We start from the raw sequence: 27,616 nt of genomic DNA, 5'->3' as shown, positions 1-27,616 counted from the left end.
TAACACTTAGTGTGATTCCTGGATTTTCAATGTTGAAACGTAGTGATACATCTTTCTGTTTTACACCTCTTTGATATATTTGATGCCTGCGCATGCGCAGGTCTGAGTTTGCAGTGACGCTGAGCGGTCAGAGACGTGCTCTAATCTGTCCACGTTGGTGTAGTTGGTGAGTAAAATGCTTGTTTTTAAGTATTCTAACCGTAACTAAGCACTCTTTGTTGACTGTTAGCTGTGTTAGCTGTCAGCATAGCAGCGAGCAGCTGCTTAAGTTAGCTAACAGTTAGTTCACCTCACTTGGCTACAGTTTGACCTCCGTTTAGCTATAGTTTTAGCTCCAGGCTGTGCAGCCTTGTAGTTACAGTGTGTCACTGTTAGTGACATTTACACGAGGTAAACTGTAGTCTGGTAAAATATTTTAGATATTAAACACTGACTGTAACAGCTAGTTATCACTTTTAGCCTGGTGGTTAGGCGTCTGTCCTGCTAGCTAAGTTTATTGTTTTTGTATAGAAGTGTGCATGAATTAAATTACATTTCAGAATATATTTTACTTCTTGTCTCTCTTTTGGTTCTGTGACCATGATATCCACATCATGTCTAACTTTTCCACCTTTAGACTGATTGTGATGCCCAAACTTAGGGTCACAGCCGGTGTTTCACATTAACTGGTGACCATGTTACCTGGTGACTATCAGCCGAACGCGTCTGTGGTTGTCGTAGTTACGACAGCTGTTGAAATCAGGAAGTCCTCGTTAATGCGTCTTTGTTTAGTTTTCATCACTACGTCCAAACATACGGAACTGACTCCACTTTGGAGTCCAGCTTGAGGAAACCTGGCACGTAGAGACACTGAGTCGCGTTTTGAACGTTGCTTGCTGAGGCTGAAAGAGCTGATAACAGGAAGACAGCAAACTGCCCTTCCTGTGAATGTCTGCTTTAAATGTTTGTCGCCAGCTGCACAATCAAAGTATAAATGTTTCTCAGACATCACCCCACAGGATGTACAATCCTGCTGCCAGGGATGTAAAACTGTATTGCAGACCCATCTGGACACATAGGTTTATTATTTTTTTTTACATGAAGGCCCTAAAACAAACACAAAACCCAACATTATTTTGTTATGTATGTTATTTGCACATCAGAAACCATTTCATATACTTCAGATGAAAGGAGAATAAACTGTGAGTCTGCTTAGCTTGTGGAATCTCTATAAAGTGTCTGTTTTTTGGGTGTGGCTCCAAATGGATCAGCCTACAGCAAACAGAGCCCATCCTTGCTTTGGATACATGGCCTTGCATAGATAGGATACTTTAATGTACAAGGTTCTCAGAGCTGTAAATATAGTTGCAGAAATTGCATTGATGCAAAGTGCACTTACTACAAGCCAAAGGAGAGACGCCAACTTTTAGTAGCTTGGTGGGAATTCTTTCCTCTGGCTCTGTAAAGGGTGAGATTTGGTCAATATTTGCCACCGTTTTTGCTTTACTGTTGGCTAGACTGCCAACTTTTGCCTTGATATTGGTAGTTGTGTATGGACCCATCATATCACCCTCCATCTGACTTTGTTTTTGCTGCTGTAGCCCAAAGTTGAAGACAGTGTCATAAAAATTAACATCGAAGTTGTCCTCCCACCCCTTCACCAACTCATGTTTACAGATTTTTTTCGTACTTCCTTGTTCCTCGTTTTTCCCCTAAACACCACCTCTGTCATTATCAGGTTCTCTACCCTTTCTGCTACCACCTAAAATGCAATAATGCGGAGTGAGTGAGCTTTTTATCCAAGTAATTATGACCACAAACCCTTGACTCAGGTATGACAGCAGGTATTTTTATGTCACTAATTTAGTCTGTAGCATTCATACCGTGTAGGTGTATGATATCTGCCAATTCAACAATAAAAGAAATTAGCTTTTCAACCGGGCCATCTGTTTGTGGGTGGTAAAGGGAACAGAAGCTCCTTTTAATGGCCAGGGCTTCACAGAGCTTAGCATTGGTCTTAATGTCCATTTTACAGAAAAGCAAGTCAGCATTTACATTATAGCTTTCAAAGAAATAAGTAATGTTTGTCATGAGTGTTTTACCTGGTTTTTAAACTCTGTCCCCTGATCAGTGAGCAGTCTCTGAGGTACACCAAATGTGTGTACAACATCAAGAATACAGTTGGTCACCTCCTCTGCACACTTCAGAGGGTAGGACTCTGCCCACTTTGTGAAATAATCGACCATTACACAAATATATTGATTACCACCCTCAGTTACAGTGAGCTTCATCAAGTCCATTCCCACAAGTTCAGACGGCTCAGATACCTGTTAAAGCTGAATGATGATTAGACATCTGTACAGGAAGTAGCTGGTATCCGAGCACATGTAGCTGCAGAGACATTCAGTTGCACAATAACCTCACCTATATCCGATTGTGCTGGCTCTTCTCATTCAGCCTGGCCCGTCTCGCCTGGCAGTCTGAGCCAAATAATATTCTTTTGTCAAGCAGAAACAACAAGCGTCACATGTAATAATAATAATAATAATAATAATAATAATAATACATTTTATTTAGGGCGCCTTTCAAGGCTCTCAAGGTAGCCGTACAGAATACAAATAAAAGTACAATACAACAAGTAAAAACGGGTATAAAAACAAACAATAAAATACAGAAACAGTGCAAAATGATCAGAGGGAGTAGGAGAGTGTGAAAAGATGGGTTTTGAATCTGGTGTTGAAGAGGGGTAAGGAGTCAGTGTTGCAGAGGTCAGGGGGGAGTGAGTTCCATAACTGGGGAGCCGAGCGGCTGAATGCTCGGCCCCCCATGGTGACGAGGCGAGCAGAGGGGACAGAGAGATGGACAGAGGAAGAGGATCGGAGGGTGCGGGCAGGTACAGAGACGTGAATGAGGTCAGAGAGGTATGGAGGGGCGAGGTTGTGGATGGCTTTGTATGTGTGAAGTAGGACTTTATGTTGGATGCGGTATGTGATGGGGAGCCAGTGAAGCTGTTGCACATGTACATGTGAATGTTGAATGAATTTAAATCTGACTAATAGTTTTTTTTAAGGAGGCTTTCATGTAAAAAAAAAAAAAAAAACAGAGGTAAATTTGAATGACCCTTCGAACTTACCCCGAGCGAATGTCCACTTCTATTCCAGACCAGTAATAGCAGCTGATTACTGCATTCTGGGTTTTTCCCCACACCACAGTGGGATCCCAGGCTACTGCAGTGCATTTCTTTAAAAATGTCGTTCCCTTCAGCAGCTGTAAGCACTACTTTTGCCAGGTACTTCTCTCTGTTCTTCCTTCATCTGCATATATAGTGCAGAACTCTTATTCTCTTACTCTTGAATTTAATCTTAAAGGTATAACAGAACAAATTAGCTTATTACTGATGGAATATACATTTGATACCCTTGAGCACAACATTTGAAGCTCTTCTTTTAATTGTGTACCTCTGTTTTGTGAGGCCATCTGGAAGGCGATTATATACTTGAAAGTCCATAATCTCTTCATAAGCTTTGCATCCATTTTTCCGTTTCTCTGATCGTCTCTAATCTACGAGCAACTCATCTACTCCCAACACCTTTGTAACTTCTGCACAGCCTTCGATGGGTTTCTCTCACGTTCCCTCACTACTCCATCAAGTGCTTATGACTTAACTGGCCATGGCTGGGGTCTTAGTGTAGTAAGATTTCATTCAGGTCCTGGATTCAAGAAAAGAATCTTTGCTTAAGTTTAGAAGAATTACAGGTGGTTCTGATGAGCATTTCACTGCACAGCAGAGAGAGAGAGAGAGTTCATGGCAAGTCATGAAATCTCCTCTGAAGATCAACATTCAGGCCAAGGTTTTATACCATTACAACAAAGGTAGACTAAAACAATAGGTTAGAGCCGGACTAATCAAGATGTCTGACAACAAAAGGTGAACAGAAGTCAGGAAAACCTGGACTGGCTATTTAGCACTGTGATCTGTTAATCAGTGTAGAATACTTTGTCAGCACAGACCATAACGTCATGTTAAAAGGCTTAATTTAATCAGGAAACAGAAGAGATAATATTAGGATAAAATCTCTTTTTGGAGCATAGAATAATCTGCAGTTACAAATAAATATTTATTCATGATATGTTTGTCATATTTGCATGTTTGGAGTAGTCTATAACATAACCTCAGGGTCACTAACATGATTATGTCTTTCATCTTCGAAACAAATGTGTGTTACATGGCCGTTTATTTGTGTTGGAAGCCAGTTAAGTATCCATATGGTGTTCAGAGCGTGAGCAGTGTGGTCACAAGATGATCTGGCCGCCTCCTGTCCTTCAGAGACGACTGGCTGTGTGCTGAATGACTAGTTTTAAGACAGGTCTGTGTTTTAGTGCCACGATGGCAGTGACGCGCTAAACATGACGCCTGACGTTCATTTATTTTCCCACAATTTTCCACTAATTAAATGTTTTCCTTTTTTATGTTTAAAAGGGTGAAAGGCTTTTCTACTGCTCAAACAAGACCCTGAAGACGACCAGTATTTGATGAAAACTAAACAAAGAGGCATTAATGAGGACAGCTACACATTCGATTTGCTGATTTCAACAGCTGTCGTAACTACGACAACCACAGACGTGTTCGGCTGACGGTCGCCAGCTAACATGGTCACTCGTTAAACTGGAACATCGATACCTAGAATTTATCCTATTATCAGTGAACTTATTCTATATCTGTCTTACTGCTGACTGCCCTGTCTGCACTCGAGCCCACTGGTTTCAGCTGAAGACGTAAATGTTTAGCTCAGTGATTTCCTAAAACAGCTGGTCACTGTAGTTCTTAGCAAACATTCCTCAAACTTGAGAAAAGAATCCATTTGTAGGGGACTATTTTCCGTGTAACACACAGTCCTGATGTGGGATTGATGGATATGTGTCCAAATGCAGACCAGACAAACAGACTCGTGTGCTTTAAAATCATGTTGAGTCCATTCTGTGTCTCTTCAGCGGCTTGTTTTTCATCCTGAAGTCGGTCGATCGACCTGCCACTCGTCACCTGCTGGAGGCCGAGTCACTGATGCCTAAATAGAATGAGACCCGTAGACAAGAAGGACCCACCTGCAGTTTACCAACGGGTCGTGTTGAAGAACGCCTCACCGTACCACTACATGAAGGTCTGCCTGTAAGTCACTGTGGTGTTCTTTTTTCTTGGCTCAATAAAATTGCATATGAACGTTTAAAAAGATAATTTCTGTACATGTCTGTCACTTACTACGGGTGTACGCTCATCCCATGTGATATTTCTGTGTTTGTGTGTTCAGAGTGCTGGACGATGAGTCTACTAGACTGAGCGCAGTCGAACTGAAGCAGTTCATCATCACAGGTCTGAAGAGTCTGTATGGAGAGGTGAGATCATTAACGCGGCCGGGGTCAACGGTCCCATTCCCACCACATGTGAACATAGTGGGATGTGCTCTGGAGCTGCGAGCACCTGTGAACAGAGGCCCCCGGAAATGTGTCAAGCTAGTGCCGAAATGAACCTGTCAGAAAAGGAATCATTGAATGAATAATAATTCTGATACTTGATTAATTGATCATTTTCAAGTTAAATATACCAGATTTTCCTTGTGTGATAGTAAACTGACTAACTTTGGGTTTGTGACTGTTGGTCAAACAAGAAATTTGGTGACATCAGCTTGGACTTTAGGAAATTGTAATTAGTATTTTTCACTATTTTCTAACATTTTACAGACAAAATGATGAGTCAAAAAATAATCAGCAGATTATTCAGTGGCGAAAATAATCATTAGTTGTAGCCTTAGTGTTTTCTCTCCAAAAGGACTTGAAACGCAGTAGTTGAGTTGCCTTTTTCATGCATTCGTGTACATGTGCATCAGGTGGGAGCAGCGCTGACCTTTGACCTGTTGAAGTACGATGAAGACACCCTCACTGCTCTTCTGCGTGTTTACAGCAGGTGAGGTCCGCAGCAGCAGGATGGGGGAGACATTTTCATTCCTGGACTAGATGTTTTTTTTAAAAGTGTGTGTGTGTGTGTGTGTGTGTGTGTGTGTGTGTGTGTTTTCAGAGGGTTGGTGAAGCTGTGGAGCTCCCTGACTCTGCTGGGCTCCTACCAGAACCAGGCCTGTGCCTTCAGAGTGCTGCAGGTCAGCAGACGCCACTTAAGCTCAGTGTCCCAAAGTGGTTTTTATGCTCTGTATCAGCTGCTAAAGAGACAGTCCTCTTCATAACCCGTCCTTTTACTGTCACTTTTATCAGTCATTTGTGTTAGGGAATAAGTTCATGATGTGAATTTAAACAGAAATCTTTCAAAAGTCTAAAATCGTTTCCCCTTCATGTATGTAAACAAAGGTGGACAGAATATTTTGAAGACGTTTCACTGTAATTCAGTCCAGTGCAGCCTCAAAAATGATCACAGAACTGAGTTAATGCCCTCTTCTGACACACAGTCAACACAGACCGAACATTATTAACCACACTGAGGTGTGGAGCTGTTAGCTAGCATTAGATTTTACTGGTCTGCCTCCATGAACTGGGATCTCAGCATGTGCATCATGGAGCTGAGGAAACACTTCCCTCAATTCTATCCAGCATTTTATCTTTCAGTGCAGATCAGGTTTCTGAACGGGCTAATATATGTATATATGTATATGTAATATAGAGACGCATATATGTGGCGGAGAGTGTCTGCTGGACTGTTCCTCTTGTTTCCAGCTAAACAGAATTACCAGCAGCACACATGCTGCCTCCAAAATCATCCTCCTCCCTCCTCCCAGTCTCTCAGGAATTAAAAAGTCACCTTGCTCTCATAATAGCACGAGACTCTTATAGCCCCTTTAATCTATGACTGTCTATGTGACCAAGTGTGTAATTCAAGTATTGCTGATATCTGTGTGTTTCTGTGTAGGATATGTAGAAGCTATGAAAACAACTTGATGTAAATCTGTGTTTCTCTTGCATCATCCTCAGGTGTCTCCGTTCCTGCTCGCGTTGACAGGAAACAGTCGAGAGCTGCAGCTGGACTGAAGGAGGAGGGACATGGTGTTCTTCAGGATGAGTGGCATATGGGGCAGTATCTTTAATAAACCGCGGCTGTGTCTGTCCTCCGTCACAGCTGCTCCTCCCTCGTGCCGGCTGCTGCACATCGGCCAGCGAGCCTCCCTCACCAAAGCGTTCTCCTCCAACGATGTGGCGCTGTTCGCCGAGCTGACGGGTGACACCAACCCGCTGCACCTGGACCCGGCCTACGCCAGAACCACCTCCTTTGAGACCCCCATCGTCCACGGCGTTCTCATCAACGGCCTGATCTCGGCCGTGCTCGGCACCAGGATGCCCGGCCGCGGCTGCGTCTTCCTGTACCAGGAGATCCGCTTCCCGGCGCCGCTCTACATCGATGAGGAGGTGCTGGCCGAAGCCGAGGTCCGCAAGATCAAGATGTCGTTCGCCTTCATCGCCGTGACGTGCTCCGTCAAGGACAAGGTGGTGATGGAGGGGGAGGTGATGGTGATGATGCCTGAGGAGCAGCAGCAGAGGGAGTGAGGGGGGTCAGACGTCAGCGCACCCTGATGTGACTGTTGCAGTGATTTTTAAAAATGGCTGCTGCAGCGAACACCATGCAGTTAAGCTTCTCCTGAGATCATTTGGATGCAACATTTTTTCTGCACAATGGAATTTGTTCCATGTTGCTGTATTTTTGTTGTTTATTGATCATGTACTTGAACTTTGGTGACAAGAAGCGTCTAGACAGAGCGGTACCAGGGAGACATGTCAGTCCCTTTAAAGATTTATTATTTTGTGTGTTTAATATGTCAGATCTGTATTTTGTTTATTGTGTGGAATAAAAAAGCTGAGTGATAACTTCTATTTACCCAGTTGGTATTTATTTTTATTTTATTTTTTTTTATTTATTAATCCATTCACAGCTTGTTTGAGTTCAACTGTATTTCAGTCTAGTTCCCTTTCACTGCCTCTACTCGTCTCCCCCTGCCACTTTACTGTGGTGCTGTTTTTAATTCACAAGTATTCGCAGGGATGTGCTGGAAGGAGTGTGAATCAGTGCGTCGGCTCTCCCAGTCTAACGCATTTAATTATTCAACTGTTGTGACTTTGACCCCTCACACTCACATAGAAGCACAGCACACATGAGCATGATAGATAGATAGATAGATACTTTAGCTTCTGAAACAAGTCTGGTCTTTAAACTGGCACTTTTGTCTGACTACTTTTTTTATTTCTCCATATTAGTTAGTTTGGCTCTTTAAACTGTTTATTGATGGCCTGATATTGACAGCTGAAACAGTTCTTCCTCCAGACCAGCGGGTGGCAGTGACGCTGCTTCACGTGGTTGTCCAACATCCAATCATGATGACAGAGCAGCCTGATGACGTCTGATGCCTGCAGCGCTTCCTGGTTACGGTAAAGCTAAGCTAGCGGCCAGTCCGCCTCTCCAGGGTTGTTGGTGTTCCTCCTCCGCTCGGCGGTTTTCCGCCTCAGTGTCTTCAGTCAGTGACTGACAGACGGACCCTCAGGCCAGACTTTCTCCGCCAACCCTCCGGGATGTCTTTCCTGGAAAAGCCGTCCCCCGGCAGACTGCTGCTGGACGACACCGTGCCCCTGACGGCGGTGATCGAAGCCAGCCAGAACCTGCAGTCCCACACGGTGAGTGTTGGCTGAGAATAAACCGTTAACAGTCGGTATGTCTAACAGTGAAACCTCTGTCTGTGGTTCACATGGAGGACAGAGAGGCTCCGCTGTGAATGCGTTTCAAATAATGTCAAGTTTTTTAAGGGGGGCGTTTAAGTCAATCGCTGCGTCACCAGTTCAATTATCGGACACAGTTGTAGAATCTTCATTTCGTCTCCTTTTTTGTAAATTGTTGCTTTAACTACAAACCGTCTCTGACTGCCAAAGTAGTTGGTAGGAGCAGAGCTGTCGTCCCAGTTAGTTGGGTGACAGTCTGTTTGTAATGTGATTCCGCGCGTCAGAGTCGCGCCGTAGCTCCCCGGCAGGCAGCTGAGCCTGACTGAAGCGCTGTCACTGATTAAGCAATTTCCTGGAAGCTTCTCTGTACTCAGCAAACTGCTGATATAAAGGATTTGGCTGAAGGCCCGGTAGCCAAAACTATACTCGTAAAGCCCCGAGATCCGTCGGTGATCTATAGCGGGAAGACCATCAGAGCGAGTTCCATGTAAAGATTTTGTGTCTTATTTTAATACTGACAAACGAATGTGCCACCCAGAACAGCATCTGGGGCCTGTTTGAATCTCTAATGGTCTACTGGAATATTCGGCACACATCCCCTTTCATTTTATAGTTGTAATAAAAACAGGTGCTTATATTACAGCATTAGCAGCTTTCTGCTAACACTGCTTCAAGACCTTTGGCCGGTTATAAATGTTGAAATGTCACTGAAACAAGTGCTGTTTAATGTGTGTCATCCATCCCGAATCGAATCTACTGTACAAATTTAAAAGTATTGTTACAAATAACCGTGTCTAGTGAAATCCATGAAAACACTAAATACTCTGATTTTCTAACGGAGTTTGGCTTCGCATCTCTCCGTCAATCAGAACTCACAGCTGCCGGGGCAAGCTTCTGTTGTGCGTTACTTTGTACTAAGATGTAATTTGTACTTTAAACTCGTGTGTACATTAAGGAAAGGCGTTTAAACAACATGACTGACAGTCACTCACCAGGTCTTTCTACAGGGACTGTAACACGGGATATCAGCCCCCTTGTCCGATAATGGGTGCATCGGCGCTGGTTATGTTGTTTACAGTCTGGCTGGGATCAGCTGAGGTAGCTAGTTAGCTTAGCATGCTAATGTCAGGCAGCATTGATGCTGTTGTAAAACACACCCAGACTGTCACTGATGGATTTAATGGATTTAATTAGATTTATGTGTGTATTTATTTCTACAGAGCTACTGTATTTTTACTTACTTTTTACTATTAGTCCACCCTGGAAATAAACCAAAACAGCAGCTCTCCTGTAATTCAGATGACTTTTACATAATTGCTCAGCATTGAGGTAGCTCCAGACTTACTGCAGTGGTGTGAGATCAGGCCTCTGCCTGCTATGACCAAAGATGCTTTCTGAGCCGGCTCTGCTGTAACACTTATGGGCTCCACACATGGTGGGCGATGAAGCCTCTCCATGTGTTTCTTTTCTTTTACAATGAAATAAATCAAAAATAATAGAAGACTGATACAGGCAGTGGCAAATGTGTTACTTACAAACAAACTCAAAGTCACACTAACATTAACATGCAGCATAACGTAGACGAGGTCCATTCTATTTGTCTAAATATGGATAGCAAATAACAAAAGAAAACACAATCTAATACTGTCAGTAGAGATGCACTGATTAATGTTTTTTCTCCCGATTGAAACCCCAATAGTTAATCCGAGGGTATCTGCCGCTCTTTAAATCTGCACACAGTAGCTCTCTGTGTGGAGCTTATTGGGATCATTTACACCAAAGTCACACGATACCACAGATAACTGTGGCTTGGCAGCTTGGCGTCACTGTAGCAGAGACATGCTGACACTGACTAAGAAAACTGTATTTAATAATTATTAGTGGTATTAAGACCCAATATAAAAAAGCACAAGGCAATGTAAGAAGACATAATGGGCTGGAGGGTGAAGACGCTTTTAGACAAGAAATATAACAGCTGAAAAGTTGGAAAGATGACATCAGATAAACAGATGGGTGGACATGATGAGAAAGAGAGAAACAGCATGTCTGCACTGGAGAAGCTTTGTGGAAGCTTTAGTAGTTTGACTGCCGAACGGTGCGTAAAATCACTTTCTTCAGAAAGACTGATAGTAAGAAGTAATTGATGGGAAATTGTAATGAGTCACAGCACAGGAAGTGATGTCAGTAATTCAGCTGTGTACATTCTTAGTCGCAACTGTTTGTGCAGCACACATGACTGAATGCAGGATTACAGCAGAAACCAGAGTCTGTCAGCAGGAATTAGACTGCGAGAGGATTAGATCGAAGGAAAATCCTGTGTTTACAGCGTGTTTCTTGTTTTCATAATTTTTTTTTTCCACCGTTCCTGTCGGTTATGAGAACATTTTCCTCGGCAGCTTCATGGCAGATATCAGTGATCACGGTGACGTGATCAGACAGATCCTCTACTGGCCAGTTATTCAAACCACTTCTCTGGAGATGACATTTTTTTGTTTCTTAAATTTTTTAAACTTTGTGCATTTTCTTTGTAAAATGTATAATATTTACTTTTCCACTCAAATATACAGCTTTATTTTAACAATACAGCTTTTTATTGCAATATTTTGACTTTATTCTCGAAATGCTCACAACACACAGTGACACCTTTTTCCACTTCAGTATTTAACAGGTGTTTCCTCACAGTGTTGTGTCATTAGTTCACCTATTTGTATTTCTTTTCGCCATACTATGTACTTATTTTTAAAAGCAAATAAAAGGTTTTGATGGTTATATTCTCTCTCGTATCTCAGGAGTACATCATCCGAGTCCAGAGGGGCGTGTCTTCAGAGAACAACTGGCAGGTAAACGCACCAGTCACTGCCTCAGGTCTTGGCTCAGCGACAGAGTTATTGTAGTTTGGAATTTTTCATTAGTTTGTAATTTAATTTTGTTTTTCATTTCAGATAGTTTCCAGAGTGGGTGTGCTCGATGCAGTTTAGTTTTTATTATTTGAAAATGTTTAGTTTTAGTTTTGCTTCTATCAGTTTTAAAAGTTCTTCCAGTATATTCACCACTGCTTCCTCATTCTCGAACTGACAGACTAAAACTAAAGACATTTCCTGCATATCTATTGTGTAATAAATTTGGTAGATGACCAATCAGAGGTCACCTGGGAGAGGACACGAAGCAAGGCCGATCAATCAGTTTGTTTGGCAGAAATACTGAACATGTGGGCCAGATCATTACACCTATAAGGATGTGACAGGAGGTGAACTGACCAACACAGCCATTTTGTCAGTAACTGATAGGTGTGTGTGTGTGTGTGTGTGTGTGTGTGTGTGTGTGTGTGTGTGTGTGTGTGTGTGTGTGTGTGTGTGTGTGTGTGTGTGTGTGTGTGTGTGTGTGTGTTGCAGGTGATCCGGCGCTACAGTGACTTTGATGTTCTCAACAGCAGCCTGATGGTGAGTCTCAAATCAACAGCTCTGAGTGCTTTAAATCAAACTGAGGGAACAGAAGCACAGCAGAGATCAGTCCGCATTCACACACACACACATGCGCACACACACACACACACACACATGCGCGCACACACACACAAACACCCACTGCCACACACACCAGCTTTGTCTTAGCCAATCTCCTTCCTGTTTGAGAAAGCTCAGTGGTGATTCGTTATGACATGCTTACGGGTTTGCTGTTGTGTTATCAATTTCCCATTGATTTTGTTGGTGCTGTGACTGGGCGGCTGGCGAGTGATGATCGTCCTTGTACTGCTTAGTTGTTAGTTTTGGGATGGGGTTTAAGGTTGTATCTCAAAGCATGGCATCAAACACAATCTGTCACTCTGCATGGGTCCTGCTGATTACATTTAGCTCACATTGAGCTATCCATACTAGCAACATGGCTCCAGGGATGGTAAAGTTGGTGGTGCGGTCCACTAATTTAATCTAGACTGAGATATATAAACTATTGTTTATGTACTGTATATATATTCAGTGGAACTGCATCGTACCAGACTGGAGCAGATCTGCCTTTGGGGTTCATATTAGATTGTCTTTGTTGTGACTTGTCCTATGTTCAGGTCACACCATTCCTGGATAACAGGAAGTTAGCTGGTTTTCTGCTGAGGTTTTGCCTGCTCATTTCCTTTCGGGGGCTCTCGCTGACCTGGACCTCTTGTCAGCCCCCGATCTTCAGTCAGCATGCAACAGGACTGTCGGAAAGCCGCTGTTTGCTTTTCTGTCTGTTTACTATCACATGTACAAGCATACACAGTTGAACGTGGAGTGAAATTTGTATGTGCATGAATATATCGGACAGTAGAATCACTCAGCTTCACTTTAGTCTTTCTTTGTAAATACAGTGTTGAAACATACAGAGAAGACACTGCACATCAACATCCAACTATGAACAGTTCTCTTTCCCCCTGTCTCTCACCAGGTGTGTGGTATTAGTCTCCCTCTTCCTCCCAAGAAGCTAATTGGAAACATGGACAGGGAGTTCATAGCAGAGAGGCAGAGAGGACTTCAAACCTATCTGGACTCAATTACCCAGCACCCCCTGCTTTGTAGCTCCCTCACCGTCAAGAAGTTCCTGGACCCCAACAACTACTGTGCCAACTACACAGGTGTGCTGAGATTATTTTCAGTTTGTCTTATTCAAAGATGAAAAGTAACATCAAGTACAGTACTTGATACTTCCTCTCTACAGATGTAATATTGTACTTTTAACCTAACCACCTTTATCTGGATGCAGCTGTTGTTACTGTTTGCTTTGCAGATTCAGACTTTACATGCAAAAGATAGAAGATTTATAAAACTCCTAATTAAAGCACCAACAGTATTTAAAGCAGGGGTGTCAAACTCATTTTAGTTCAGGGGCCACATACAGCCCAATTTGATCTCAAGTGGGCTGGACCAGTAAAATCACAGCATAATAACCTGTAAATAACGACAACTTCAACTCCCTTTGTTAGTGCACAAAAGTACAAGTACATTCTGAAAATGTTCACATTTAATGAACTATCTTTTTACAAAACATTATGAATGACCTGAAATTTGTCTTCTCTGTAATATTTACACTTTGTAAAGTCATCCCGCGGGCCGGATTGGACCCTCTGGCGGGCCGGATTTGGCCCACGGGCCGTATGTTTGACACCCCTGATTTAAAGGGACGGTATTGGAAATATTGTCCCCCCGAATTCAGTGCATTTTCCAGCAGTACATTACTAATAAAAAGAAAAGGTAGTAGAAAAGTTCTTACTTTGTTGTCCCCTCGTGGTAGTCACAAGACACATGGTCACAGGAGACAACAGTTGTATCCTCCTGAACATGTACAAGTCAAGACATTATATGTACACGGTATGTTATGTTTAAAGAGTTTTCACCAAATTCAGTAAAGGACCTCAAAAATGCCAGATGTAAAGAACTTGTTGCTTAGAAATGACATATCAAAAAAAGCCTTAATTAACTATTATTTAAATATAATAACATCAGACATTTTATGACATTACATATTAAGGGAAACTGCAGTTTGAAGATATATTATTGAATCATTTAATTGGCAGGTTGTCGCTCTGTCACTGCTTTTTGATTTTTTGATTGGGGATTCATTATCCACACACATCAGAGCTGAAGGCATTTAGTTTTTATTACTGCCTTCACAGTGGTAAATAAAGTAGATATTGAAATTTTCCAGCTCGGCAACCACAGACGCTACACTGCGGAGGACTTAATATTATTTGCTTCAGATAACCCAGAATTATATGAGTCGTATACATGCCTTCACCAGAAAAAACAGGGTTGGAGCAACTTCAGTTCCAAAGCTGGACTTATCTCATACGGGCCAATAAACAATGCTTCTGATTGTTAAGCTTGCTTCAGTACTCATGTCAAATTGCTGATTATTCCCTATTTAAGATTTAAAGTCAGATGGACAGCAGCACCCTGTAACGTTCGGTTAAGTGTGTGTTAACATGCACATAAATCCCCAGCTGACATCAACAGGGAAGACGTGTGTGATCACTCATTGTATGAAGTCTGTCTGTTCTCCAAAAACACATTATTGCTTGTTTAGAGTAACCTCTCTCTGTCTGTCTGTCTGTCTGTGTGTCGTTTGTCTCTCAGAGATCGCCTTGCAGCAGGTCTCCATGTTCTTCAGGTCAGACCTTAAGTGGGAGGTCCTGGAGCCTCACAAAGACATGGGTAAGACTTTCTGGATCTGAACCTGACTGACAGTTTTTAATACGAGAACTGTATGCTGTGCTAATGCTAACCTGGAGGACTGCTGTGAACATGCTGATACTTACTTTGGCTTTGCTTATTACTTACGTACTTATTTTGACAGCTGATCATTTCATGGGCTCATTGCTTAAGATTTACTCATTATATTCATCCATGCATATTATGCCAACAGCTGTGACAGTGCAGGCCGTTCACTCTGTGGCTTTGGTCCGTACAGGAGAAAAGTGCATTATGTCCTTAACCTGCGAATGTGTTCACACGACAGCTGAGCTCTAGTATTGATTTATAATCAAATGATTAGAAGGCATGTAAACACAGTGATTGACAACCACTGTTTTCAACTCTCCATTGAAGATGAGCTTAAACTTCATCCTGCTGTCGTCAGTTACCATCACTGAGCCAACACAATGATCTAATTTCAAAGAAAAAATGAATGAATAAATAAATAAATAATAAACCAAATAAAGACTGAAAAAAAACTGACAGATGAGATTCACATTACATTTTAAAATGCTCCCCTTAAGTGAGACTATATAACTTTTGCAGAACAGCGGCCATTGCAGCTACAAGCTTTAATTGTCAGTATTGTAGCATTTTGCCTTATAAATGCCAAAATACTGTTTAAGCTGGTTACTGTCAAGCATTTAGCTACAATGATGATCTAATGTAGCAGCATCACAAGAGTCAGAGAGTCAGCAAACTGACTTAACAATGTCTATTGTACAGTCAGGAATATTTAACTGAAGTTTGCTAACATTGGCTAACATTAGCTACAGGTCATACCAGACCAAGTAAGCCTGTAGCAGCACAACTCTGAGTGTTTTGATATTAGCAAAGGTGCATTTTAATGCCTATGAACTTTACTTTTCATTTGTGAGAGGAAGAATGTGTCCGTCTTTCTCTCAAAAAGTGCACAGTGTTGCTTTAAGGCAAAACAATGTGCTATATTTCAATAAATGTTTAATTCTTATTGTCAGAGTTACAAATGAAGTGACTTGTTTGTTTTTCAGGCTGGAGGATCAGGAAGAAATATTTCTTAATCAAAAACAAAGACCTACCCAAGGAGAGGTATCTACTGAGCTGGGTGAGAACCATAGAAATCTAAACAGGAGACGCTTTATCTCTGTTTACTGACTTCACTGAAAATAGTGTTTTGCATTGAAAGCTGCTTTGATCAGTAACAATATCTGCATGTATGAGGAGGGCAAGTCTGTCACCACATGTATTATTCCCTTGATTTATATACAGATCTTTAACATATGTTTTCTTATATTTAGTTAGGTTTTGTTTATATGGATCATCTTTACGGTATTTTGAATGAAAACATGCAACCTCATTTCTTCAGGATTAAAGGATTAAATCCTGGTTTCTAACGGGCGTCCGATCATTTCAGACCTTTACAGGCTGCAAACTAATGATGGAAATTGAGTTAATGTTTCACACAACATGCAAGTTTCTCCTGCTGTTACAGCCAGCAGGAAGGAGTTTTATGGAGAAGAGTCCAGAGAACAACACATGGGATGGTTTCACTCAATAAACTCTTAAATACATCTCTTATTCTTACTTGTCTTTCTCGTAGGAGAGGCAGGAGAAGAGAAGCTTTGCTCTTCTGCTTCTCTCTCTCACAGTGTTCGGTTCTTTCCAGGAGCATATCTCCCACTGAGTGATTGCCCACAGTCCACAACAGATTAGATTTAGGTGAACTTAACTCAGTCAAGAAGCAATGAATGTGGACAGAGAAATAAAGTCTTTAAAAACTCTGATTAGTGCTTTATTGACATTTCTGTTCACCTGGCTGAAGAGACTTCAGTGTTTTTGTTTCCTTCTTTTTTTTGTTGCTGTGGTTGTTTGTTAACAGACTTGAAGGAATTCCTTTAGAGCCTTGAAATACACTTAAGGATTAAACCTCATTCATTGATGGATATTTCCAAAAGTACATGAGGTAAATTGCATTTGTACAACTCGGATTTTTCCAAAGGATAATTATCTAAATAATTGTGTGTGTGTGTGTGTGTTGTAGGTGGACCTGGGTCCTGATAAGTTCCTGTCAGACAAAGACCTGCAGTCTGCCATAAAACTGCTAACAAGCCTCTCTGTGCGTACACATTGTGTGGGTGTGGGTGTGGGTATGTGGGTGTGTGTGGCTAGCACTGCCATACACTGCCAAAACACAGTAACCACATATTTGGTTAAAAGTTAAGACCAGAATCTAAGTTTTTTAGCCAAATCCAGTCATGATGCAAATAAAACCCGCCTTAATCCTGTTAAAGCTAAGATACCTTTGAAATCTCTCTTTTAATCATATTCTATTGATTTCAGTATAAATATTGATAGAAGAGAAAGAGACACCTACTGCTGCAAAACAGATTCATTTAATTCTAATTAATGTAAATGACTGTAAATAATCAAACTCTTCCTCCTCCTCCACAGACTCCGTATCTCTGTCCTCTGTTGTTCTCCAGCACCAGTGAGTCTTCAGCTCTGCTCATCCGCCCATTCAGTGAGAGAGGCTCTCTGAGAGACCACATCTGTAAGGTCTGTGTGTGTATGCTTCAACCAACGCGCTATGGGGTTGTGTTTGGGTTGTGAGATACCAAAAGCAGAACTGGAGTCAGCTTTTGTGGTCAAGTATGTGAACACATATAAAGAATTTGACTCCTTAGAGATTTCAGACTGTCCAGGTTTTTCTTAGATGTCTTTGCCTCCAAGCCGATACATTGAGGGTGAATAGAGTTTAATTTTTGTCTCTGTCAACTGTGGATAAACCACAAAACACAGTGGAGATGTTCTTCATTGGAACTATTTCTTAGAGAGAAAGTAGTTCCAATAAAAAGTGCTGACTTCCTCTCCTCCTTGTTTCAGGCGAAGCCCAGAGAGAGTTACCTGAAGAAGTACTGTAACCCGAAGAAGAGTCAGGGCCTCGAACTGCAGCACATCAAACTTTACGGCCGTCAGATCCTGGAGGTACACACACACACACACACACACACACACACACACACACACACACAAAACACACCCAAGAGAAATAAACCACACACACATACACCATAAAGTGTTAACTAGTGCAGTCTGGAGCCCATGTGTGTCTATTGTTGTGTGTGTGTGTGTGTTCAGGGCCTGAAGCACCTCCATGATGGCGGTGTATTTTACGGTCACCTGCATGCGTCCAATGTAATTGTGGATGACGGAGTGTGTCGACTGATGGACGTAGAAAACGGCATGCTGGGAGTTCCCTCAGCTCTACGGCCTTCCTTCACCCAACTCAGGAAGATCAACGTATGTTTAATCACTGTCACAACACAACAAAAATAACCCAGTATTCTCATCAAACCATTTACATCAAAGTAACACAAACAGGATTGTTGGGTCTTATTTATGCTTTCCTGTTTTTCTTCTGTTTGATTTTTTTTTATTTCTATTTGTGTCTGTTATCTTACATAACTAAATCACAAAAATAAGTTGAATTAGCACAGTAAAAGCTGAGTAATGAGCGTGATAATAAAATGATGAATCAACCTGTGTTGCAATGAATATCTTAAAAATTAAATGAAATCCATACTTTATTTGAAAATGTATGATGCATATATCTGAATTTGCTCATCTTGGTTCTGTGTGTGTGTTTATATATCTGCAGACCACAGAGAGCATCGACGTCTTTTGCTTTGGACATTTACTGTACGAGATGACATATGGCCGACCGCCAGACAGTGTCCCCATCGATCAATACCCCACAGTCCCCTATACAGCTGTGGGTCAGTACATGAATACACACTCACACACGCAGAGATGCTGTCCCTTGTCATCCCTTGGTACTTCAGATATTCGGACATCTGGACTTGAAACATACTGTAATACCCCAAAGTGTCTGTATTATTCTCAAAATGTTCTGTTGATTTATTGTGTGTGTGTGTGTGTGTGTGTGTGTACGTACAGTGTCGGTGCTGCAATCCATTCTGTCCACAGAAGCCTGTAAGAGCGGGATGCCAACAGTGTCAGAGCTCATGCAGACACAGTGAGTTCAGCAGTTGTTTATCTGTGTCCAGTGAGCTGTGATGCACACACAGTCAGACACATTGTTCATTATGTCGACCAGGTACTTCTGCAGCTTCATTCAGGAGCTTATTCACCAGCTTATTCTAAAAATCAAATAACAAATGAACAGTGTATTATTATAATTTACGTTGTCAGGTTTATGTATATGAGAAAAGATTCTTTATTGCCAACCAATGTCTGGACTTTGAAATAGGACATTGTCTTTTGCAGGCTGTTCAGTGACGTCCATCTCCAACACTCTGAAAAACTCCAGATCAAGGTGAGAAGGCTCAGTTTGATCGTCTGAGAGTTTGTCCATGCGAGCACAGGGTTTGATCCAGAGTATTTAGTGAATCCCCTCCACTCTTCCAGGTACCCAGCCGGCTAAAAGAGGCGCTGAAGGTGGCGAAGGAGAGTCTGGAGAAGAGGCTGCAGGAAGAGCAAAGAGTGGTGCGTCATTACTGTCATTTTACAAAGATCTATGGTTTGTACCTCTGAGCTCTGATGCTCCTCTGGAGACATTTGGGAGATCATGTCTCTTCTGCAAATGTCTATATTCTAAACCAGTAACCTTCTAGATAAGGTGGACATAATCTTTGCCGCAGAGAGGACTTCTGTCCGCCTCTTTCAAAAAGCACATTGTAACATAGTTTCCCCGCAACCTTTTCTGTGTTGCAAACACAAAAGCTCTGTGCAGACATCAATGTGGAATTATTTTAAGCTGCTCTTTCTGTAATGGCCACTGGATGCTGACTCCAGGAACAGACTGCAGGAAGACCCCAAATCATCTCTCGAGAAATACAAAGTGAATGCAATTTGAGTCTTAGCAGCTACTTTCATATATGCGAAATGTCTTAGTGGTAAAGACGGCTGTTTTATTAAAAAGATTCTGAATTTGGGGACGTAAATGCTTGAAGCATTTGTAATAATGTCATGTATTGATGTTTGATTGAAGCTCCACCAGCACAGGAGGCTGACCAGAGCTCAGTCTCACCACGGCTCAGAGGAGGAAAAGAAGAGGAGGAAGATTCTGGCGAGGAAGGTAGGCAACAGTCTCCCACACCCAGCAATACAAAGGAACCTCACAGGTCATGGCTGATTGATTTCACAATAAGACATTCAAACAACTACAGCTCAAAATAAACTTTAACTGTGACTGTGACTCATGGGATTTGTTGTCTTTGTTGAGTAGCTACCTGTTTATCTTAGAATGACGCACAGCAACATGTTTCAACTGTTCAGAGAGACCGAAATAAAATACAAGAGTTTAATGAACACGTCTGTGATGCACGTTAGCTACAGTGCAGTAACGTTACAGTGAAGTCTGAAACAATGCTGTATTTTTCTCTTTTGTCGTTAGAAATCCAGACAGTCGGCTTATGAAAACGAAGAAGACGTCTCTGTCAGAAACAACAATAACTCTGGTAGGTCACTGCTGTCAGTTAGCCAGCTAGCAATCATGTGCAAAGCTGATTTAAAAAAAAAAAAAAGAATTTAACATCAGCATTGTTTAGATCCATGTTAACACTCTAGTTTGCTCGTCGTCTTCTTCACTGTCTTTTTTGAGGCATTGCTACATTTCTTGGCACATTACTGTACACTGATCAACTGTAGATCAGTTGACTTAGTATTGCGCCACAGCATGAAAAGGTTGGTGCATGCTTGTGGGAGGCGTTTACAAAATGGGGAGGCACTCTGAACAGCAATGCTCTCTTCATCAAAAACGCTACACGGTGCCTTTTTAAATAAACTGTTATTGTGTTGTCAAGCTATGAACCAACTTTTTTTTTTTTCTATTTCCTGCTGGTCATTCATTTGTTTCTGTCTGTCCTCAGGTTCTGGAGCCAGTTCCCCTCCCACATGCCCCTCTTCTCCCACCCCACCATCCACCACAGGTAAGTGTCTGTCTGTCTGTCTCTCTGTTTGGGAAAGTATTGGATAGACTGTGCTGAGGCTGTGGTGTGTCTCAGCATGCTGCTCAGACCAATAAAAGCATCTGAATTTCTGTCCTCAATTTTCATCAGAAATTTGCATGTGTGATAATGAAGGCTAATCATTTGACTTGACCTGTATGTCTCTGGTCTGTCTGTCTCTTCACCTCTTCTCTCGTCATGGTTACCTGGTTGTCAGACAGGTATCTGTGTCTGCTATAGCAGTGTGTCTTATCCACTTTGTTGTGTTTTTTGCTAGCTGGACACAGGGTGGGAACTACTGATGATTAATTTCATATTTTAAGTCTGGCAATATTCCTATTTTTTTTCCCAAAAACCCCAAACCAGCTTAGTTAGTATGTGGCTTTCAGCCCCAAGCCTATTGCTTTCTACTGAAAATGTTAACAGCTCACAAATATAGCATATAGATTCATTTTGTAAAAAGACTCAGTATTTTGCTAAAACAGCTGAGCACTGTTGTTTTTATGTAACGTCACTCAAACAGGAAGTAATAGTCCATTTTCGGGGGACTATTTTCAGTGGCAGATTTATACGTATTTGATGCTCTTTTGAGTATTTAATTAAGCAAGTATATGTGCTGTATGCATGCATGTGTTTATAATAGGGAGGGCTATGGCATAGAGGTATACATGGACGCTTGTAAGTAGGATCTGTTTCTTTTTCATGGGATTTATTGACAGTAAGACAAAAACAGAATATCACCAGACTTAACCTACCCTGGTACTAGTGTGTTCTCCTCTTATTTCCCCTCCTCTCTCCTCTCTTTGTCCTGGTGATACTGTGTAAATGCTGATTAGTCCACTGAACAGATAACTGTCATATCTCTCTCTCTCCTTCCTGTGCCGTCTCCACCATAGAGCATGCTCCATTTTGACCGTGTCGTTGGGTAAAGTAAAAGATTTATAATGTCAATGATGATGATGAAGGTCCCCGGTGGTTTTTAAAGCTGTCGCGCACCCTGGCTTCCCAGCAAGCACAGAGATCTTCCTCATGCTTATGATCAATGTGCCCATACGGATCCAGTGCAGACCCGCAGGTTTTCCTGTTAGTTATATGGACCCAAAACATTAACAATGTAGCCTGATCGATATTGGATTTTTGTGGCTGATACTGATATCTATATTTGGAATAATCTGATACCAGTATTTTGGCTCATGATAATTTTATTCTGTAAAGATCCCTTAGATTTAGTTTATTTTGTTAGTCATTAAAAATCATGCCTGTGTGTTACAAGATACTTACTGAGTGAAAAAATAGACCTATCAGTGCTCTCTGGTGGACAAACTAATGGTGGCAGGCTTCTACTTCCTCATTCTTGACCTTTAAACTTAAATTTAGAAGATGATACCCAGCATTGTGACTAAACTGCAAGATGACTGTTAATCGTTAATTGTTTTTGAAAAGTAAGTAGACTGAATAAGTCTTTCAGTGGAACGAGGCCTGATTTGATCTGAAGTGAAGAAGCTCCTCTGTATCAACGGCTGTACTGTGTCTGCTTGCCTGGAACAGGGTGTACGCACATCTTTATAAAAACCTCACAATCTACAATGATGTCCAAACCTCACAGACAGTCCAGCTGCTCCCTGATTCAGACCTGCTCTTCTCATTGGAGATTGTGACGTGTCAGTTCTGTCTGTCTGCTCAGTCAGTATGTAGCAAGTCCGTTCGTCCGTTTCTGTTTCTGTTTTGTTTGTTTTGTCTGCTTGTGTGTTTGGGACGGGGTGTCACAGTGAAGATGTGCCAGATCTATGAACGTTTGTTTTTTGGGGCAGAAACGTAATGAACTGATAGTAACTCTCATCCTGTGCTATTAGCAGTGGAATTTCTTGTGTCCCCACAGGGTTTCATACCTTAGAGAGCTACTCTATAGCTGACCAAACCTTTCAATACATTTTTTTATACAGATTTTTATTTGTTATGTTTAATATTCAGACAATACTTTGTCCACAAAGATCTGAAGAGAACCAGATGAAACTTTCTGCACTCATTTTGGATTCTTTATTCTGTCAGAATTCCATATTTAAGCACATCAACTATAAATTGTGTATAATTTATATCACTGTCGACAGTTTTGCAGAGCTGGACCCATATTTATCAAGGCTAGAAATGCTGAGCAATGCCGCTGATTATTATATTTTTTTTACTTTGTGTCTGTATTTTTCAAGATGTTAGGTACCATTGTGACATATAACCGAAGTAAATAACAAAAAAAGAAAGAGAAATAGATAATAGAAATTTGAAATTAATAGCAAAAATAATAAATCCTGTACTCTGAATTTTACCGCTGACTAATACAACAAACTGCAAGTGTTAAAAAACAACAACACATCATCATTATTCCTACATTGTTAATGAGAGGGTATTTCTTCCTGCTGAAAGTCAGTGCAGGAACCGTCATCAATAACTCTGTCGAACACTGAGGAAGAACAGTTGGACTTTAACTTTCAGCACAACTTGTAGAAGAGATTCTGTGCTTGATAAATACGGGACCATCCAGGCTGTCATTGGTTCAGTCATTTCTATGAAAAGATGAACTGACTAAGACTTAAAAACATCGCCAACATTTAGTCCCCTTTTATTTATTTTTTTTGTTAAATTCATTGTTGTGAGAAGGGACCGCTGTCAAACCCTGATGGTGGTGTGAATTTGGAACGCAGCGCAACACATAAATCTGCTGCGGATTAGTCTGTAGATACTGTGCCAGCATGTGATCACAGATCTTAGCATAGATTTCACATTTTGATTCTGAAATTGTGAAACAACTGGGCTCCGATCTGATCAGGTCTCTGACAATGTAGCTGGGGACGGGACTGTAGAGTCATGTGAATAGAACAGTAAAGCACTGAAGGTCACTGTTGGCTGTTAAACATAATGAAAGTCAGTTTGTTTCACAGATCCTGGAGATAATCCGTCACCACTGCAGTCATTATTAGTTATTTAAAAGCTCATTTTTGCATTAGTGTTTCTGATGTGTTAACCATAACCGAAAAACAGCTTTTTCCAGTGAAAATAATCATCCTCAAACTTGCTAATTATCTGCTGCAGTGACGAGTTTCTCCAGGTTTGGTTTACCATCTGTCAGACTGACAGATGTCCTTTCATTACGTTGCAGATACCTCACTGTGCAGACAGACAAAAGGTGGAGTCTGCAGACTCACATCACAGCTTTTGGTCTCTGCTTTACCCACATGTTCGAGCTCCCGGGCGGTTTGCTTCTGTGCCTGTTATCACTGGGGTTCATTCAGTTTGGGATGCAGAATGGCACAACTGACAGAGATGCGCCAGGTTTACATTCAGTTCACCATCAGTTCACTCTTCTGACAGAGAAAGTACAAATGGACTGGTCACAGCAACTTTAGGAGAGAAACTACTAGTCCCAGAGGGTATTGCTGTAAGAATCATCCAATCAGAGAGCTTCAGACGCTGTCGTTGTGTAGTTAACAGTAAGGCGAAGTTAGAGGTTGAGCCTTGTGGAACTGTTTGGATTTTGGATCAGTTTGTTATTATAATATTTAGAACTTTTATTCTTTCTCCATAGCAGCAGCTACTTAGGCTCATGGGAACTGACTACTGTACATCACAAAACTTTAACATTTACCAAATTCAAATGTATTTCCTTTAGGCACCATTGAGCCTTTTAATCCCATATGCTGAAATAAGGCTGGGTGTTGAACCGCAGTACTTTTGACCAACATTTGGTTGTAGTATCAAACAACTGAAAATTGGGTTGAAACTGATGGTGGATGGAATTGAGTCTGGGCGCTGATATGCAGGTGCTGGTTTCACAAAGGAAATACTTAACATTAAAAAAAAAAGAAGAAGGAACTAACAATACCACTTCTGTATTAGTTCAGCCATTGTAACAGGTTTATATGTTGGAACTAATAGTTTTAATTATGGTTAATAAATAATGTACTAATGCTTTATAAACCAGTGAGAAGCTATTAATTACAACAGAGGTTTTCAAATTGTGACGGCCGCTGGACAAATGTGAGGCAGAGATACACGTACACATGTGTTTAGCTTCAGTGCAACCAGCACTTTCTTCGTCTCACTGTCTCCATGTCCGTTATGCATAAATATCCATAAATAAGCGTAGAAAAGACACTCTTAATAAATGCAGAACTTTCTTCAGAATAGGCAGGGTTTTAAGTTTTCTTCAGTATCAAAGTAATGCAGTGATCGTCATCCTCCTACAGAGCATTTATCTTTTATTTAACACTTGTAATTTTCCCCAAATGAAAGTAGCGTGATAATAATAATAAAGTGACCACTCCTCCTCATTAGACGAGTCTCAGAGTAAAAGTAGGACTAATGAGGATCAGTCGACCACTTTAACGAGTCTTTGTGCAACCAGCTCCTGAAGAAACTGCATGTTACTAGAAACCAGTGGTGCTGGTCTCACACTTTCATTCTTCTCTCATTTATCCAGGAGCCCAGACTGCTCCTCCCCCTCCTCCTCCTCCTCCTCCTCCTCTTCCTCCTCCTACGCTGGATTCCTCCTCCGCTCCTCCTCCTCCTCCTCTGTCCTCCTCTGATGGAGCTGGAGGAGTTCGCACGGCCTTGCTGAGCTCCATCCAGAGCTTCAGTAAGGGCAAACTGAAGAAGGCCGAGACCATCGACCGCAGCAAACCCATCATCTGACCCCGCCCATCGCTATCCCTGCTCTCGGCTGGGAAACTGTCACCACGGCGACATGACCACCCCGCCGGTTCTGCACTGTGGTTTGGACTGGTTCACGTCGTCGCTCCCTGACATGTGAAAAGGAATCACTAACAAAAAAAAAAAAATCCAAGTACCATTTTAGTTTTTATGGCTATATTCTACTTTTTTCTGCTTTTAAATTTTTAAAATCTGTTGCTGTGGTTAGAGACAGGAGAGGACAAGCGGAGGGAAATGGCCGCCTCAATCTGCCTGTTCAAAAACTCTTGACAATCTTAGGCACCTGAAGGTTTGTCTTCACTGAAAGCTTTCTCACAAGGAGATTTAAAAAAAGATAAAAAGTTGGTAACTGAGTCTGGTGAGCTTTTGACCTGTCGCTTCAGCAAGCAGCCAACTGGCTTCTTTTCTGCTTCTTTTCTGCATAGAAGTGGCGATTGGAACATTTGGAATTTGAATTTTCAGAGGCGCTGTGGACGCTTCATCCCGCTGGATGATGGAGTTGAATTCTCTGGATCCAAAACTGTTGACACAAGTGCTCTGACACTGTCATGGCACTGTACCGCTCCTGATCATGCAGCAGCTGAGGAACAGGCCCAAACTCTAGATTCCCCTTTTTGGAATCATCTGACCGTTGACATGTAGCCTCCAGGCTCTACTGAGGCTGTTTCACTACAAGACGTCCGTGATGAAGAGTGACTACAAAAAATCACCATCATCAAGTCATTTCTGTCAAAGTCCCTTAAACATCATTTTCTTGAAACAAATGCATTTTAATAGAAATTGAGAAAAATCAAGCAGGTCAATGCATTTGAAGCACAAAAAAAGGATCATGATCTCTCTTTCACATTTATTTTCACTTGTTTTGAGTTGGTGACTTAAATTACAGACAAAAATGACTTGATAAGAAGGACTTGCTTGTTGCAGTGTGCTGGTCTGAAACGACACGAACCTCAACCACAGTCAAGGTGGGATCACACCTGCTGTTGGTTCAGATGATCTCACTTCTTCAGTCCAGATCCCACAGTGTCCTGTTCAGCTCTATAGGCATGAGGCGTCCTGACTGGTCGGTTGTAAATTCATTCTGCTAGAGTGAATAGTTTGCACGAGGTAGAGCGCCAAACCAAGAGCAGCACATAATGCTTCAGAGCAGCTAACGGCAACGCTACAAACTTCACTGTGTGTTTCCATCCACCAGTTTTTGGGTTTTTTTGTGCATAATGAGTGGAAAAGCTGAAGATTTAAAAAGATATAGAAAAACGAGTAATGGAAACAGTCTTGGCGAATTAATCATAACATACTTGAAGCAATGCGACTTAAACGTCCGCCGAAGAGACGATGAGGAGAGCGTAATCCTCCACCAGTTCATACATGAAACCAACAGAAACGTTGCATCTTCATCGTGTTTTCCTCATGGTTTTTCGACTGTCTTGCAGCCGTTTTAATTAATCATCTTGTTGTGTCTTCTTCTGCAAATGGTCTAATGGCAGCTGAGTGGACAATTAGCCCCAGTAACTGTTATCTTGATGAACCAACTCCTAATACTCCTGTAACAGGACTGGATGGAAACATTCATTCGCATTTTCTTTTGCTTTCTTTGACTCACTGGAAATTTGGTTCAAATTTACGGGCTTGACCAATGGGATATAAACAGTCACAGTATATATTCTCTTACGAGATGTAGTCGTCCTCTCATTTGGATCTTTTTACTCAAGTATTGGTAGAACTGGAAAGTAAGATTACAAAACTGCTAGAATTCAGAGAGGCACAAGATTCGTTTCCACCGTTCTGCTCTACAGTGAAATTATCGCCATCATTGTGGAACTTCTGCCTCACATCAGTGAGAGAATACCGCGGCACCGTGTTTTGTTGCAGTTCAGTTTAGTTGAACTCTGGATGTTAAGTGTGGCAGAAAAAAAGTGTTGGCCGTGCCCCTGTGGCTAGCGCAGCCGGTCTCTCCATTTGAAATAATGGCCTTCCTCTACGTGATGTCTCACTTGCACTTTTGGTGAATGCAGAATCAGATCAGAGCAACATGGATCTACAGCGACAAGCCGCTCAGCTCTG

General features: G+C 41.6%; 2 protein-coding genes across 4 annotated transcripts; both read left to right on the top strand.

The window, feature by feature from the left end:
• The first annotated feature begins 117 nt into the window (after positions 1–117).
• rpp14 (ribonuclease P/MRP 14 subunit) lies at positions 118–7,839 on the top strand. Of its 2 annotated transcripts, XM_070845026.1 has the most exons (6): positions 118–166; positions 4,972–5,146; positions 5,286–5,370; positions 5,862–5,938; positions 6,050–6,128; positions 6,952–7,150. In XM_070845026.1, the coding sequence occupies exons 2-6, from the start codon at positions 5,055–5,057 to the stop codon at positions 7,006–7,008; spliced, it is 390 nt and encodes a 129-aa protein (XP_070701127.1). In that variant the 5' UTR covers positions 118–166; positions 4,972–5,054; the 3' UTR covers positions 7,009–7,150. The 2 variants fall into 2 exon arrangements, with proteins under 2 accessions (XP_070701127.1, XP_070701119.1); XM_070845018.1 differs by lacking the exons at positions 118–166; positions 4,972–5,146; positions 5,286–5,370; positions 5,862–5,938 and having other exon boundaries at positions 6,051–6,128; positions 6,952–7,839.
• A 563-nt stretch (positions 7,840–8,402) lies between these two features.
• Positions 8,403–25,928, top strand: pxk (PX domain containing serine/threonine kinase). Of its 2 annotated transcripts, none has more exons than XM_070839602.1 (18): positions 8,403–8,640; positions 11,472–11,522; positions 12,075–12,122; positions 13,102–13,288; positions 14,787–14,864; positions 15,914–15,987; positions 16,924–16,998; positions 17,334–17,438; positions 17,766–17,867; positions 18,021–18,182; positions 18,541–18,658; positions 18,840–18,918; positions 19,170–19,218; positions 19,311–19,388; positions 19,894–19,980; positions 20,299–20,362; positions 20,774–20,833; positions 25,323–25,928. In XM_070839602.1, the coding sequence occupies exons 1-18, from the start codon at positions 8,539–8,541 to the stop codon at positions 25,532–25,534; spliced, it is 1,731 nt and encodes a 576-aa protein (XP_070695703.1). In that variant the 5' UTR covers positions 8,403–8,538; the 3' UTR covers positions 25,535–25,928. The 2 variants fall into 2 exon arrangements, with proteins under 2 accessions (XP_070695703.1, XP_070695713.1); XM_070839612.1 differs by lacking the exon at positions 25,323–25,928 and adding an exon at positions 21,748–21,777.
• The last annotated feature ends 1,688 nt before the right edge of the window (positions 25,929–27,616 follow it).

The sequence above is a fragment of the Pempheris klunzingeri genome, chromosome 2 (genome assembly GCF_042242105.1).
Source record: "Pempheris klunzingeri isolate RE-2024b chromosome 2, fPemKlu1.hap1, whole genome shotgun sequence".
Lineage (NCBI taxonomy): Eukaryota > Metazoa > Chordata > Actinopteri > Acropomatiformes > Pempheridae > Pempheris > Pempheris klunzingeri.
Note: the sequence above shows the minus strand (reverse complement) of the source record. Positions and strands in the feature narration are given on the sequence as shown.

Excerpts from the sequence above, each read along its gene's own strand:
- pxk (XM_070839602.1), top strand. The coding sequence starts at position 8,539 with ATGTCTTTCCTGGAAAAGCCGTCCCCCGGCAGACTGCTGCTGGACGAC. Across the intron at positions 11,523-12,074 it reads CTTCAGAGAACAACTGGCAG|GTGATCCGGCGCTACAGTGA; the intron begins GTAAACGCACCA and ends TGTGTGTTGCAG. Across the intron at positions 19,389-19,893 it reads TGCAGGAAGAGCAAAGAGTG|CTCCACCAGCACAGGAGGCT; the intron begins GTGCGTCATTAC and ends GTTTGATTGAAG.
- rpp14 (XM_070845018.1), top strand. The coding sequence starts at position 7,021 with ATGGTGTTCTTCAGGATGAGTGGCATATGGGGCAGTATCTTTAATAAA.